Source organism: Engystomops pustulosus, chromosome 2 (assembly GCF_040894005.1).
Source record: "Engystomops pustulosus chromosome 2, aEngPut4.maternal, whole genome shotgun sequence".
Classification (NCBI taxonomy): domain Eukaryota; kingdom Metazoa; phylum Chordata; class Amphibia; order Anura; family Leptodactylidae; genus Engystomops; species Engystomops pustulosus.
Window position 1 is genome coordinate 84640560 of NC_092412.1, and position 16555 is coordinate 84657114.

General features: G+C 40.6%; 1 protein-coding gene across 4 annotated transcripts in view; it reads left to right on the plus strand.

Annotated features, from left to right (window-relative positions):
• The first annotated feature begins 6258 nt into the window (after positions 1-6258).
• LOC140118039 (SLIT and NTRK-like protein 6) overlaps positions 6259-16555 on the plus strand; it is a 30464-nt gene continuing 20167 nt past the window's right edge. For 2 of the 4 annotated variants that reach the window (XM_072135419.1, XM_072135418.1), the window contains exon 1: positions 6725-7102. Coding sequence is in view for 1 of the 4 variants with exons in the window: in XM_072135416.1 (XP_071991517.1) it covers positions 6624-6649 (26 nt within the window). In the remaining 3 variants the exon portion in view is untranslated. Of the gene's footprint in view, positions 6705-6724; positions 7103-16555 lie in introns of those variants that run through there. The other 2 variants (XM_072135417.1, XM_072135416.1) reach the window with 2 other exon arrangements.

The window sequence follows — 16555 nt, forward strand, 5'->3', positions numbered from 1 at the left end:
TCTTCAATGTTTGACCTGTAAAGGTTGATCGTTGTATGGCATTGCAAAGGCAGTGAAGCCATAAAAAACTTGTAGTTTAGTAAAAATGAACAAGCTGTGCTTGGCCTTAGGCCCCTTCCACACTTGCGAGTGCGATGCGCTGAACTCGCCTGGCCCGAACGCTGCAAACCGAACTGAACTCAGCATGCATGTGATGCAAGTTCAGTGCATCACACTGGCAAGTGTGGAAGGGGCCTTAGACTATCAAAGTAATTCACTGGTGTCCTTCTTTTAAAAGGTTTAGTGCTTTGACAGGCTTTCTTTAACAACATATTTAATTTCATCATTAAAGCAATCTTCAAGAATCTCTAACACCACTGTATTTGGCCAAAGGCAGTAACTGGTCTTAAGCTCATCCCTATTTAAGTGAATTGGATTAAGTTGCAATACTAGAAAATCCCATGATCAGAGCTGTTTAATCAAATACTCAAAAGGTCATTTCTACTCCTGAAAAACCCTCAAAATGTAACATAAGATTTTATAAAGTTCCATTGTGGATATTCACTTTTTTTTTTTAATTCACTGAATTATTTTTTTTTTTTTAAACTTAACAAAGTATCACAGGTATTACATCATTTGGCTTGGTAGCTTCATTGAAGATACCAGATGCAACTGGTAAAAACTCTTGGTATTAGAAAGCACTTTAAGCCATGCTTTGTCTGATACACAGACTGAGCAAAGGTAGGTGGGGGTGGTTAGATACCCTACATTGTCGTAAGCATACGGGCTCTTAATGAAGAGTAACCAGTAATTGTTGTTTCCAATTTAACCCAGGGATGCTCCGAACTTGCATGCCACCAAGATGTAATCTGACTCACAATACATCCAACATGATAGTCTTCCAGGCTCGGCATTACCAACCCTCTCGCTTTTATGTGTCTGGCAAGAATTGAGATAGAGGTTCTAGGCTTTTTATTTTGCCATAAATAGTTGCTAAGTTGTATTTTGGTTTGTGGAAAAATGGATTTTGGGAGAGCGATGGGGAGGGTTCTTAAAGTTAGAGGTATTTCGGAAAAATCTACATTTTATAGATAGCCACCCTGCCAAACCATGAAGCCAGAAATTGGGAGTATTCATTCAATTCTCAGGAGATCTGTGTGATCAGTGGGGAAGTCGTGGGGAGAGAGAGTTGTATGCCTAGGTAGGAAATATGTTCTGTTTGCCAGTCTAGTTGGTATTTGTCTCGTAGGGATTATAGTTGCTCTGGGGCAACTGAGGTAGGGAGAATCTGTGACTTCGATGTTTTAACTTTATAATAGGCCACCTTTCCAAAACTGTCCAGAAATTGGAAGGTGTGGTGTAGGGATGACATGGGCTGGGTATTTATTAGTATGATGTCATCAGCAAAAGGTTTATTTGTGGGAGCTGGCTCCCACTTCGATACCATTGATCTCTGGGTTGGCTCTAATTGCCTCGGCTAGGGGTTCTATAGGGAGATAAAAAAAAGATTGGGGACAAGGGGCATCACTGTCTTGTTCCATTAGACAGAGGAAAGGACAGAGACAGGGCCACATTGATGAACACTGATGTGTTAGGATTAGAATAAAGGGCCTGTATTGCCGAGTAGATATATCCCATGAAACTAATCTTGTGTAGGACCGAGAAGATGTACGACCACTTGACATGGTCGAACGCCTTTTCATCGTCCACTGTCAAAAAAGTTGCTGGGATCCCATGGTGTTCGCAAAACTGCATGAGAAAAATAATCCGTCTGGTGTTGTGTGGTGCCTGTCTACCCTTGACAAACCCTGTCTGGTCATCTTTTATTAGGTTTGGTACAAATTTCATTTTCTTAGTGGCCAGAATTTTTGCATACAATTTAACATCTCCATTACGGAGCAGCAGAGAGAGAGAGAGAGAGACAGAGGGTAGAGTCATCTTTCCTAAGAAGTCATCTACAGAGGATTGGGTTAGGTGAGGTATTGATGGGTTTTAAAATTATATAGTGCACTACAGTATTCTTTGAATGTGTTGGCAATGTGTCTTGGAGCAATGATACGTTCTTTGGTGACTGGGTGGATTATAAATGGAATTAGTTATCAAGACATCCTGTTTTCTTATCCTGTGTGTAGAATCAACTTAAGCTTTCTGAGGTTGTGTTCATATTTGAAGAGAAGTAGGAGGCATAGATGGATTTGTTCCTCTCTCATTGCATTAGTGCGAGAGCGGATAGGGTTGTTTTTGTTAAGTGAATCCCATATGTGGATCTCATGTAGGGCCTTGTTCACCTGCAGTTCTCTCTCTCTCTTGACTCTACCTCCCGGTTGTGTTGGTCCGAAAGTATTCCTCAATGTAGTCCTCTATTAGTTTAGAGTGTTTATCGTGTGCCACCAAAAGAGTCTCCATATATAGCTGTTATGTTTCAGGTGTTGTTTACAGAGGGTGACATTGATTGGGGCATAGTCTGACCTTCCAATGTCACCTATTGTGGGTCTCCTGGGCACAAACTATCACACATTTTTGGGCTTGTGCTTCCCACTTTAACATAGAGCATTGGAATGGGCTATTTAGGCCTCGCAAATTTAAAGACATAATTTGAAGGCCCATTATGGTAAGGTTAGGAGTTGCGATTGGCCGCTAGAGATGGGAGATTAGGGTGCTATCGAATGAGGTAGGTTCCTGTTCTGTACAATCCAAAGGCCACTCCAATACATTACACTGCTAGGGGAAGGTAAAACTGCAGTCATGGCTTCTATGGAAAAGTAAGAGAGTGACGGCTCAAAGTCACTACCCAAAGCACTGGGGTAATTGCTTTTAGCTCTGTGTTTATGTTAGGCCGAAACAGGTGATGGCCTATCATGAAGATAGAGTGCGTATCATAATTCCTGGACAACATTTTTGATGAATTTGTGGTAGAACATAGTAAGGCCGACGCAAAAATTACATGTGTTCTTAATGCATACAGCTAAACATTCTGAAACTTGCATAACTGTGGACAATGACTGACGTTTGAACCAGTTTTCGTGTAATTGCTAGACAAGGCTAATGACACCCATACACGTAAAAATATTCTGTTGATGGCTCATGACATTTTTAGAGGAATGTGAACTTGAGTACCTTTTGAAGACTGGGAAGGAAAATGAGGTTTTATCTAAATTTAGAATGGATTCTAAGGTTGCATTCAAAATCTATTATTTTTAAGCTTTTTGATCCAATAATGTTTTTGGCTAAATAGGATTTCCAACTTATAGAAAAACAGTGGCACAGGCAGCAAAGAAAAAAGCAGCTTACCAGTTTGCAGTATATGCCACTGCGCCCTTTCTATGGTTTGAAAGGACTTGTGCCACGCTGCTGGCATCATCACTAAGTGATACTACATGTTCCATCCTGCTCTGACCATAGAGTTGCAGAGGCTGCCATGTGCTCATAAAGTTATCTCATTGCTGATAGGTAGTAAAGCCAGCAGCACACTACAGTGGTTTGTCCTTTAATCATGGACTGGCAAGGAGTTCCTTCTTCCTTGCAAAACATCAGCACTGGCCTGTAACCGTGAGGTCAGTGCTGAAGTTCCACAGGAAAGAAGGGGCTTATTTATCACTATGATGTGTGTCCCATCCCCTGTTCTGTGTTGAATCAGTATAATCTGACCTTCACACGTTTGCTGATAAATGGACCAACTGCAGTCATGTGCCATTGGCCTTACCTGAGTAAGAAAGTACTAAAATGTTTGTGGTTATTACGAGTGCTCCCACGATCCATGTCGCGGATCGCGGGTACACCCATGCTCCGCTGTATGCCTGTATCCTGGCTGTGCTCTGGGTCCCGACGTGCAGGCCGCACGCCTCCTTCCCTCCAGGCCCCGCACTCCCGCTGCACTCACGCGCCGACTTCTCAGCACTTTAAGGGCCAGCGTCCTCCTGATTGGCGCTGGCTAATCCAGCTCAGCCTTTATAATCCGGCGCCTCCTTTCCTTCCTGGCCGGATGTTCAGCATTCTAATGGAACTTCCTGTTGAATTGATTGTCCATCAGCATTCCCAGAAGCTCCTATCTTGCTGTGTTTCCAGATGCCTCTGTGTTCCTCCAGCGTTTCCAGACGCCTCCGTGTCTCCTGTCTCCACTGTTCCCAGAAGCTCCTGATGTGTCCTGTCTACCACCGTTTCCAGATGCCTCCGTGTCTCCTGTCTCCAGTGTTCCCATACGCTCCTGATGTGTCCTGTCTACAACCGTTTCCAGATAACTCCTTGTCTCCTGTCTCCAACGTTCCCATACGCTTCCTGCTGTGCCTTGCAGGGTTCAAGTCCAGCAGTGTCTTCAGTGCATGCCAGCGTTACCAGTGTTCCTGCTTACATTCCAGGCTTGGACTGTTTCCTGCATACCCTGTACCTTGGCTGCTACCGCGGGCCTTATACCATCTCCCATGGTGGCCCAGAGGGTCCACTGGTCCACAGACTCCTCCCTCTGGACTCTTTTCATAGAGACTTTTAGTTCTGTTGTCTGTGTTACTGTTACAGTGGTGCATTAGTTGCATCAGATGAATCAGGTACAGTATGCTCCCTTTAAAATACTGGAGCATAATACTGAACAAGTAGGCACTGTGTTTTACTAAGTATTTATAAGACTGTACATAAGTATACAGTCCAAAAATGTGTATTGTAACCAAGGCTTTATAGGATTTACAGGTAGGTGTCTCAAAACCATTAATTGTTCTAGAGCATTGCTGAGAATTCCTAATCTAAGGTAAAGAGGAATCCACAAATTGTATGGAATTAGATTAAACCAAGGTTTAAGCCCTTCAGTCCTGGTAAGAGCACCATAAGGACTTCAAAAATTTAAAATGCTCATGATCCACCAGCACTTGAGATTATTTACCCCTTTGCAGCAGCTCCACACCAAGGGGGTGTAGAGGGGCTTGAAGGGTACGAGGCCAGTGGAAGAGCCAGTGGCACAAGCTGCAGCGAGCAAACTTGAAATACACAACAGTACTTACAAACATTTTTTGTTGCAGATAATCAGTGTGAATTCTATATGGATGCTAATATTCATACAGAAATAGTAGGTGGCATATCCAAGGTCTAAAAAGAATAGTAGTTGTGGAGGGTGCCCCAGCAGACTACAGCAGAGCACAGGGTTGGAAGAACTCAAAAGGTGTGCTATATTCCAACCAATGCAACGTTTGAATTGATGCATTTGGAATAAAGCAATCCTTTTGAGTTCCTCGGTCCCTGTGCCGTGCTGCGGTCTTCTTTACCATTATATGCTATATGGGTTCTAGGAAGTATATGGCATTGAAATAAACGCTGCATAGACCACCACTGTATACATCAAGCAGCCGGAGTCTCTTGAAGTATTGGGCTGCGCCAGTGGGGCAGCAACATTATCATATGCAGGAGCACGAGCACTAGTTTATAATAAATAACACCCAAGGACCACAAAAAATGAATATAAAAAATTGCATTGCATTTTTGCAACAAATACACAACAGCTACTTACACTATAAACATTTTTTGTTGCAGATATTCAGTGTGAATGCTATATGGATGCTATTTATTCCCAGGGAGTGCTCTTATTTATATGTGTACACCCTGTGTGTTAATAACATCTGGGAACAAATAACAGCCAAAGACATCATTCCACTGTCAATTAATGTTAAAACATAGAAGCAATACATGTTTGTAATGTGCTTTTCTCACAATGAACACAACATATTGCTGTATAATTGCAATAACCACTAAACATGTGAAACGACAAGCACTATACAATCGCCTCTTGCCATAAAAGCCATTCCAATGTCCTTGATATGTGCCCTAATGTGTTATGTGTCGGAAAGTGGCAATAGTCTGATTAAAATATGGCTAGAGGAAAGTGTAGCCTTCTACTGACACATCAGTCGCCTGATGTGTCAGGAAGAAAAAAAAAACGTAATTTTTACATTTTCTGGTCAAAATAGCAATAGAGGATTCACAGTTCAAACAGTTTCTAGTGAGATAATCACAGTGATTTTCAGTTCATCAAAATGCAGAATACACCTACACATTCCTATACATATATTATATTCTTCCCCTATTTTCTCTGGAATTGCACCCAGCAGTGGACTGGATGTGACAACTCCAGGATGTGCATCTCTCCTATGTGCATTAATAATAGAATGGCAGCAGAGAGAGGGAGACAGTAAAGATAATGAGGTGGAGTTCTATGTAAAATGACACTCACACATTAAGCCCTCTATTTCTGGGAAGGGCTTGAAGGCTCAGTCAAAAGCCAAGAAATCTCCTTGTTTACGCCCATTTCCCTGCTTCTAACAATCTGACTAATAGTAATCTGAGCTAACAAGAAAGACTAGAAAGAGAGGAATAAGTGTGGAGGAGCTGACATACACAGCAGCTCAATGGCAGGATCTGTCCCAAATATTTCTCTGCTGCACTGTAGCCTGGGAAGGGTTAAGCTCATCAAGTAAATTCAAGATAGTCTGGATATCTGCTCTGAATCTTAAATAAGACAGGGGTGCATGTCACTGGATCAGCTCCTGTATTCTACCACCATCTAACTGTGCAGGGAGAGCTCAGCTCTTCGCATCACTCTGGATATGTTCAAGCTCGCAGCAAAGTTCATTTGGAGATGGCAATGCTTCCCCCTGTGAAAGGTTATGCTCTTAAGCAAGGCAGATACCAGGTAGATTGTTGGGACTTGTTTATCATCTGATCTTATTGGTTTAGTTCCTTTAAAGGTAAGAATATATGTTGTTTAGTCTACCTACCTACACTACATGAGTGCTGTGCACTTATACACCAGGTTGTACTAGTAATAGTTGTATGTGCATTGTGGTTTCTTCTGACTTTTAGCTGTTGACTGTCTGTACATAGATACAAAACAATACCTGCTGCGCAATAGTAACCTGTTTAGGACTGTTGATGGGTGCACCTAACCTTACAGGCTCACTTGGACTTGTATAGTCATGGGAGGTGATAATGCAAGAGATATTAAGCAATAGCATTACACGTATCATGTATCAAGAAAGGCATCTAGGCAGGTAGAGAAAACCTTGGAATTGATTAAAACTCCTGGTATAATCGGTGTGTGCTACCTGTGCTTCAGGAAAGAGCAGCATGTAACCATTTGATACAGGTAACTTGACAGCTCAGCTCTTGACTTGTTTATGTTTAAAACTTGTTTGCACATATTCTATGATTTAAAATACAATGATAAAAGTGCACTGTTATAGGATAACTATGTAGTGTTATATTCTAGAACTGGTGTAAATAGAAGACACTTATGACTGTATATCTGTCCATCTCATCTCACTGTCAAGATGTGATGTTTCTAGATGTCAGTCATTTCTCACTATTCATTATTATCTTAAGGCCAGGTTAAATCCAGCTCTGTTACATCTGCACAGGGAACTAAACCAAATTCCTGTTATATATATCTGGCTGAAAAAAACAAGGAAATAGCATAAAAATTGGTGCTATAAGACAAACTGACTACAACAATCTAAGTGATAGATAATGTACACAGTATTAATGGAAATAGTACAATTTTTTAATTAGTCGATTGTAGGATTTGCTATAATTATAATGAATAGGACTTGTCTAAAATCCATAGTAGAAACAGAAATGCCCTCTGGGTTAATTCCCCTTGCTCAGAATGTCTGTTTGGTTTCTTGACTGCAAGGTGTGGTGCGGACATTAGTCATACACAGCTACTTTCATCTCAGTTACCTGTGCATATTTTTCCTTTTAGCTTAGAATCAGTTTTTTTACAGATCTATACTTGTATACTTATACAAAACCGGATATCAGGATAAGAATATGCTACTGCAAATCTCAGAAAAGTCTGTATACATCAGTCTTTCCTGAATAGGTCAAATCAAGCTTGAAGTATGTTATAACCTGAAAGTTGGTAGTACTTCACTTCTGTGTGCACTGTTTATCCACCCTCCACATTATGTATACATCCGGTATGCTATGTTTAGAGTGTCATCATGTGCTATTGCCATTGTTTAAGTTTTTTTTTTTTTTCAAAAAAGCCCTCGCTATACTTTAATTAAGATCAGATTTTTTTCTAAATAAAAAACTTCAGTCTAGCAAACAAAAGATGCATATAATGTGCTTCACAGATCTCCAAAACCGAGCATTCAGGATGTAGTGTAAATAATTAGGCGAGTGCAAATTTCATTTAATGGCTCTCATCTGGTTTTACTCTTTGCTTATCCTTCTTAATTTCCTGTGTAAATGCCAAAATTTCCTACCTTAAAACATTATTTCCATGACATTTTCATAATCATTTAAACTAGACTGCTGATTGCACCAAGCCTAGATTCAACCTACCGTATTTATATCTACAGAACTGGGAATAACATAAAAATTTGAGGTTATTAGATATCCTTATGCGAAATCTCATTTCACGATGGGTGTTTGATATCTTTAATAAAAAAGGACAATTTGGCAAATTTAGAAAGAAAGTATTCCTTAGAAGGCTGCTCGACTAATTACTTTAATATGTCCAATGTTAATAAATACCATAAACGCCTATGGTGGCTTCTTAATTCTGTCTAATCATTTACACTCCTCTGCTTAAGTGTGCCAAGAATATTATGCTACTAATGGAAAATAGCTAATAACTTATGTCCTAGAATTTCAGCTCAACCAAATACTAAATATGAACTCTTGGTTCTAGACTAGTTGTGTGTTTGCTGCTTGTGATATAACAGGGATGGAACTATAGTACATGCATGTGTTAAGGTTATGTTAAAATGTATACGTTAATGGGGGTTTGACACTTTTAAGGCATGGATAAACATTACTCATACTGGTAAAAATACTCTTCAATTATATGGTGCCCCTTCTAGAGAGTTCTGCTACGGTCTTTATGGTCTTCTGTAAAAATATTTATATTCAGCTATCTGCATCGTTGAGAGGACTTGGTCCTATGCACCCAGGAAAAAGTAAACATAGTGGGGGCAATTTATTAATTTTGGCACAGGGTGTCGCTGGAAGTGTGCTAAAATCTTTGCTCTGATTTAAGTTTGTAGCACAGGGGATTAAGGATTTGGTGCACAAACAAAAAGTAACTGCCCTTTTTTATTATCGACTTTTAAATGGTAATTCCATTTAAAAGTCGATAATAAATGCCCCCCAGTAGCTCTCCTGCAGGACGAGAAATACCTTATCACTAGAGATGAGTTGACCTGATGTTTTGGTTTGGGGTTAGGGTTCGGCCACACGACCCGGACAAATTGCCAAATTGGTGGCCGTACAACCAATCCAGCAAATTGCCCCCCCCCCCCCATAAACTAGCAATGGCTACGATTTGTGTCCCCCTGGCCAATGATAACCATGGCTAATTGCTAGGGGTGTCAATTTGCGGGACTGACTGGTCGGCCGGCAATATGTCTGGATCGAGTGGCTGAACCCGAACCCAGAGCCTGGACGTGAACGTTGGGTTCACATATCTTTACTTATCACTAGTGCCTCTTTAGTTTCAGTCTACAGATGAGTGCTCATGGCTTGCCTGAGAACCAAATCAAATATTTTTATTTATGGTTAAATAATGGGTATTGAATGTCTATAGGTGGCGCTAGACAGATTCTCTAAGTTTTAACATTAAGAAAGCTTCTTTTATTTTACAATAATTTTTAATACATTTTAGAAGAATTACAAATAGTCTCTTGTGATTATGTTTACCTTTTGCACACAAAAACTTATAAATTCATCATCACTATATAACAAGGTTCAGAAATAATACATGGTTTGTCTTTTGAGATACTTTCTAAAAATAATGAAATATAAAGTGATATGATTATGAAAGCTATAAATAACACAGACTAAGCCTGATACAATTAACCTATATTCCCTTCATTTTATTCTTCATTTCCAATTCGTCGTTGTTAAGAGGGGAACTACAGTACATTCCTAATCTCTCAATATATATAGGCTGCTCTCAGCAGTTAATTTATTTTTATTCAAAATGGAGAAACAGAGATAAACATCTCCCAACAATCTAGCAGATGTATCATGTTCAACATACTGATCCATGTTTCTTTATACCTGTATAAAGGTCCTATTCTGTTTTATAATTCTGGAAGACAAATTAATTAGATTTAGAAAAGTCTATGGGGGTCATTTACTAAGGGCCCGATTCGCGTTTTCCCGACGTTTTACCCGAATATTTCCGATTTGCGCCGATTTCCCCTGAATTGCCCCGGGATGGCGCACGCAATCTGATTGTGGCGCCTCGGCGCTAGCATGCACGCGACGGAAATCGGGGGGCGTGGCCGAACAAAAACCCGACGAATTCGGAAAAACCGCATTAAAAAAAAAAAAAAGCTTGCACTTACCTTCACTCAGCCCGGCCTGGTGAACTCCAGCGCGTTCCGATGCTTTGCAGCGCCACCTGGTGGACGGCGGAGGAACTACCTTAATGAATCCTGGCCGGACCCGAATCCACCGCAGAGAACACGCCGCTGGATCACGAATGGACCAGGTAATTAAATCTGCCCCTATGTCTCCAAAACCACTAAACATTATCATTTAAAGGAAATTTACCATCAAAATCAATAAACCAACACAAAAAGAGATATAAGAGGAATAATGCCAATACTCCAAATGATGGTTAAAAAACATACGTCTAGAGTGAGTGCTGGAGATGGACCCTCCTCCATCCATTCCAATCAGCACCCTCTTTGCTCTACAGTTCTTATATTACTAATTTGTGGTTATACCTGCAGGGTATTTATTCAATCCCATTATTTTAATACACAATTATTTGCTTATTTGTTTGTATATAGGGGAGTATATTTCATAGATCATATACACTTCATTATTGTATATGCAATATCAATTGCCAAGTTTAGTGGGGCATCCTATCCATGTTGCATCCATTTGATGGGGTGTGTCCTATAATCCTAGGTCATCAAATTCTAATTTATATTGTTTATTTTTTGTAATAAACATTTTCAACCATCATTTGGATTATTGGTGTTATCCCTCTCAAATCTCTGTGTGTTTTGCTTTACTGGTTCTTGTAAATGTGTCCAGATATTTACGTCCAAACAGCCATGTGGCAATTTATTAATGAGTGGTGTGCTTTTTAACTTTTGGGTGTTTAGCATCAAGCATGATAAACCAGAGACACTTCCTCATAGATACAGTCACTGTGAAGTAATTTTCTTAGATTTGTTTTGCAGGCCCTCCTTTCTTCTAAAATCAACATGTAAATTATGCTAATGAGCCTGAGGGGCTAGCCCCTCTGTGATCTGAACTTACAAACTGTTACACTGTCTCACAATACCCCTGCTCCCTCAGCACTTGTGCAGTGAGCTAGAAGTATGACAATTTTGGATTGGACTATATTTTAGTGCAACTATATTCTTCCCGAGGAAGGCTGGACCTGGAATATTTTCAGCAAAATTCCCAAATAATTCTATTACATTATCTGTTTTATGACCTCCTGTGAATTCTGCAATAGGTAGTATTCATGTTCTGTGAAGACACCTTGGACACGCTGTCTAAAACATTGATGTCTACAAGTAAGGGATTAATCATGCATAGATTATATTTATGACTAGCTGTAGCTCCCGGCATTGCCCGGGATAGTAAATAACTGCTATTAGCTATAACAAAATAGAAATACAAATATTTCTCCCTGTCACAGCCTGTCTCAGCCCCTGTCACAGCCTGTCTCAGCCCCTGTCACAGCCTGTCTTAGCCCCTGTCACAGCCTGTCTTAGCCCCTGTCACAGCCTCTGTCACAGCCTGTCTCAGTCCCTGTCACAGCCTGTCTTAGCCCCTGTCACAGCCTGTCTTAGCCCCTGTCACAGCCTGTCTTAGCCCCTGTCACAGCCTGTCTTAGCCCCTGTCACAGCCTGTCTCAGTCCCTGTCACAGCCTGTCTCAGTCCCTGTCACAGCCTGTCTCAGTCCCTGTCACAGCCTGTCTCAGTCCGTGTCACAGCCTGTCTCAGTCCCTGTCACAGCCTGTCTCAGTCCGTGTCACAGCCTATTTGTCAGTCCGTGTCACAGCCTGTCTCAGTCCGTGTCACAGCCTGTTTGTCAGTCCGTGTCACAGCCTGTTTGTCAGTCCGTGTCACAGCCTGTTTGTCAGTCCGTGTCACAGCCTGTTTGTCAGTCCGTGTCACAGCCTGTTTGTCAGTCCGTGTCACAGCCTGTTTGTCAGTCCGTGTCACAGCCTGTTTGTCAGTCCGTGTCACAGCCTGTTTGTCAGTCCGTGTCACAGCCTGTTTGTCAGTCCGTGTCACAGCCTGTCTGTTTCTCTGTCTCTATCCTTTTTACCTCAAGCATAAGCATCTTTCATCTCATTACCAACAGTAACCAATCAAAGCTTACAGCTCATATTAATCAGCTGTGGAAGAACAGCAACCAATCACGGTTCAGCTTCTAACTGCCACAGCTCCTGGCTCGTGTATATGGTGGGTAATAAGTGGATTTTGGCAAGTGCGGGGTGAAAATTTCAGCTCAAAACCGGGTCTATGATGATGTTCCCTGAGTCACAAGGAGAGGCTTTGCAAAATTTGGTAACTTTAAACGAGACAGTACATATTCTACATACACACACATACATTCATACATACAGCTTTATATATTAAAATTAATAAAATTAAAAAAATAACTATATAGCCCACTGAATACTACAAGATTCATTGCTAGCAAAATGTGGTAAGCTCTTATTAGATGGGTAAATATTTAGGTCAACAAGTTTCCAAACCATTGCATATGGCAGTTACATATGCATTATGCATATAGTTACACCTCTATCTCTAATATGTTTTACGTATGCAAGTTGTCTATACTGTAAGACTAGACTTCTATTTCCCAGTTCTGCAGTTATACAGAATTATGGATTGTCACTTAATACTGTAGTTTTTTTGCTTCTCTGTTGCTACCTGTGTCATATTATTTATTATTCGCCATCCATATTGGTTATCAGTGGTTTATTCATAATATAGATCGACATACATACAATAATAGTTCCTATAACAAAATCCAAAAATCTAGTAAAATACAAAAATACACCTACTTTAAACTAAAATGCAATTGTGGAGACCAGAGGTCAATGCCAGGGAGATTAAGGCTTTTCACTTCTTGCACTGTTATTAAATGGCCAAAAATATTTTCAGACAAGTCGAGACTTTGATCTTTGGAGGAAATTCTTTCTCTGAAGGTATTTAGGTCATGGTAGAAGTTTCCAGTTGGAAATTATTGTTACAATTGTTAATATCTTGTCTTACCTGCACCAGCTTTATGTAGTTAAAGCATATAGGGGTGGTAGACTTGGGTGTGGTGTAGGATTCATTATTTCTTGTTATGTTTTGTAAAAAGGTCCTCTCTTCGGCCTTCCAGTATCTTTTGGTTTACAAAGGTGAGGTCACATTGATAGTACACACCTTCTATACCTACTATAGCCTAACACAGTCTGCAGCTGCAGGTTATTGCAGGAGTGCACTGCCTGCCCAATGTCACTGCCAGAGTTGTAATTAGGAGAGGCTGGGCCTCGAAGCCTGAATGGAGCCCCCCCCCTTTCCCCTTCATCAGGTAGTCTTCTTCTCCCAGGAGGTTGAGGGCACATATCTGCCCCAGTAGCTGCAGACCCTATGGGGGAAGTAGATGGCAGGTAGCTAGAGATGATAGATTCCTAGTCCTGCCTTTCCCTCCACCAACATTTGTTATCTGAGTTCCCGACTCATCTGTAGAAGATTTCACTGTTATATACATATATATGCATATTCACCTTTCTTTAGTATGTCAGGTCAGATGGCAGGGTCCCAAAGCAGCCACTATGGCTGCTACCAATGTAGTTACACCGCAGGTCACTGCTGTCTGTAAACCAACATAACCCAGTGGTGACTGGAGGCTCTGCACTAGATGGGAGCACAAGACAGAGGTAAATGATTGTGTAAAAATAACTATCTTAAAAAGTTCTCAAGTAATTTCTATTCCTGGACAATCCCTTTAAAGTTTCCAAAAAGGAACATGCTAATCTTTCCTCCTCACTTTCTCTTGGTTATGAAGAAATACTGTATGTTTGTCATCCAATAAATAGCTTTCATTGTTATGCAATTAGAAAGTGATATGATAACACAAAATGATATGCTATCCATCCTCTATATGTCTAATAATGGCTATTTAGTCACTGTGATTTGAAAAGCCGCTTGCCAAGGAATTGTTAACATGTTGCAATGTATATTTGCGTCATGAAAAATTGGAGTCCTAATCCTTAACCAAATTATGGTTACAGATAAACATATGTGTACAACTTTATAATAAGCAGTAAAAAATGTCACCTGACGTATGGTAGTTTACCCAGTCCAGACAAGGCATGATTGGGTAATTTGTCGTCATTGTGGTAATTATGTGCAAATGTTACTTAAATTCAACATAACTTCAGAGTAGTGTTAAGTGCACCAGCGCAAGGTTCAGTTCAACCCCCCCCCCAAACATTAATCTGTGATCTCTGCAGGCATGTGGGCATCAGCTCTAAATGCTGCTGGCAAAGTTGCCAGCGGCATTGAGATCTAAGTGGCCGTGGGTGCAAGCATTAACCTGGTGATGGTGCAGGGCACCAGCATTTTAGGGAGGATCATCGCTCCCCACTTATGTAATTAGAAGTGAGGATCCTCCCCAAAAGGGTGGCACAGTACGAGCAGTGCCAGCACTAATGGTGGGTGTTGCTGGTTGGAGTCTGGGTTTTAAATTTCTAACGGGTCTGCTCATCACTACTTGAGAGTAACTCACAGAGTAACACTTTTCTACTATGGCTTATGGGGGGAATGTTCTAATTTTATATCTTGTTATATGCTCTAGTTCTAGGCTTTAGTGTTGATTGTTAGGGTCATTTTATACTCAGGAGCACGGCCATAATTTATTTGGCACACCACTGTTAAAACTGTTAAGAATCAGAAATAACACTCCTTTTCCTGGAATAGGTGTATTAGTTTATGTATCATAGTATCAAAGTATATAAGGTTGGAAAAAAAACGCATGTCCATCAAGAATTATTATCACATAATAGTGATACTTTGCTCTCCAGAAAGGCATCCAGGCCTCTCTTAAACAGGTACATAGAGTCCCCCATAACAACCTCCTGCGGCAGAGAGTTCCATGGTCTCACTGCTCTTACAGTAAAGAATCCCTGTCCATGGCAATGGTAGAACAGTCTCTCCTCTAGGCGAAGAGGATGAACCCTTGTCATGACTACAGGTCTAGGTATAAAAAGATCTTTGGAGAGATCCTTGTACTGTCCGTTCAGGTATTTGTACATTGTAATGAGATCTTCCCTTAGCCATATTTTTTCTAAACGTAATAATCCAAAGTTTAGTAATCTATTAGTCTCCTAAAAATCTTATGCACAATGCTGCACCCGTTTAAGTTCTACTATGTCCTTTTTATATGCTGGTGCCCAAAACTGTACACGATGAAGCACATTTACTTGCACTAAATGCAGTTTGCCCGTGTAGAGGGTAGGGTGCGCCAGATTCAGGATTTCTGGAGCCCATTTTTCATGATCCTGGCACCCCCTGCACAGCTCCGACCGAGTGCACCACTTTTATTGCTGCATCTTAAACATGGGACGTGCAACACAATTCTGTTGGACTTTGCATGTTAAATCTAGTGCACAGTCTGAATGAGTACCAGAATGCCCCCTAATGTGTGCAGCACATTGCCTAGTGCATCTGTGCCACAAAATGTGGTGAAGCCACTTCTGAAATACCTGTGCAAGCAGTTTGCACTAAAAAGAACGTGCAAAGTCCGATATAAAACTGGCGCATGGTGGTCTGACCAGTGACTTGTATAATGGCAAAACTACATCCTTATCATGAGAATCTATTCCTCTCTTGATGCATACAATAATTTTATTTGCTTTATTAACAGTTGCCTGGCACTGGTCACCAAAATTAAGTTTACCATCCACCAATTCCAACAAGTCTTTTTTTAACAAGTAATTGACTGTTTAGAACAAAATTGTATGTTTGTTGTTCGCCATAGCCCAAGTGCATAGCTTTACATTTATCTACATTAAACCTCATCAACCATTTCTCTGCCCACTCCTCAAGCTTCCACAAATCCCTCTGTAATGCTATACTATCGGGATAAGTATAAATTACTTTACACATCTTAGTATTATCTGCAAATATTGAAACTTGACTGTAACTTCTGTAAGGTCTTTAATAAAAAAAATATTAAAAAGAAGTGGCCCCAATATTGACAGCCATGGAACCCAACTAATTTCAGTACAATCTAAGAATGTGTCATTAATGATGACCTTCTGTTTTCACTAAGACAATTTCTATTCCAAATACATAGATTTTCCCCTAGTTCCCCTAGTTTTATATACGAATTATTTATGCTGCACTGTATCAAATGCCTTGAAAAAGTCAGATACACCACATCCACACTCTCCCCCAGGTCCAGTCTAGAACTTATCTCATCATAGAAGCCAATCAGATTAGTGTGGCATGACAGATTCCCTTTAAACCCATGCTGACGCTGAGTAATAAGGTCATGCAAATAGGCCTGGGCACACAACAAAAGCAAGAAAAGCTGCACCCAAATAAAGAGCCCAAA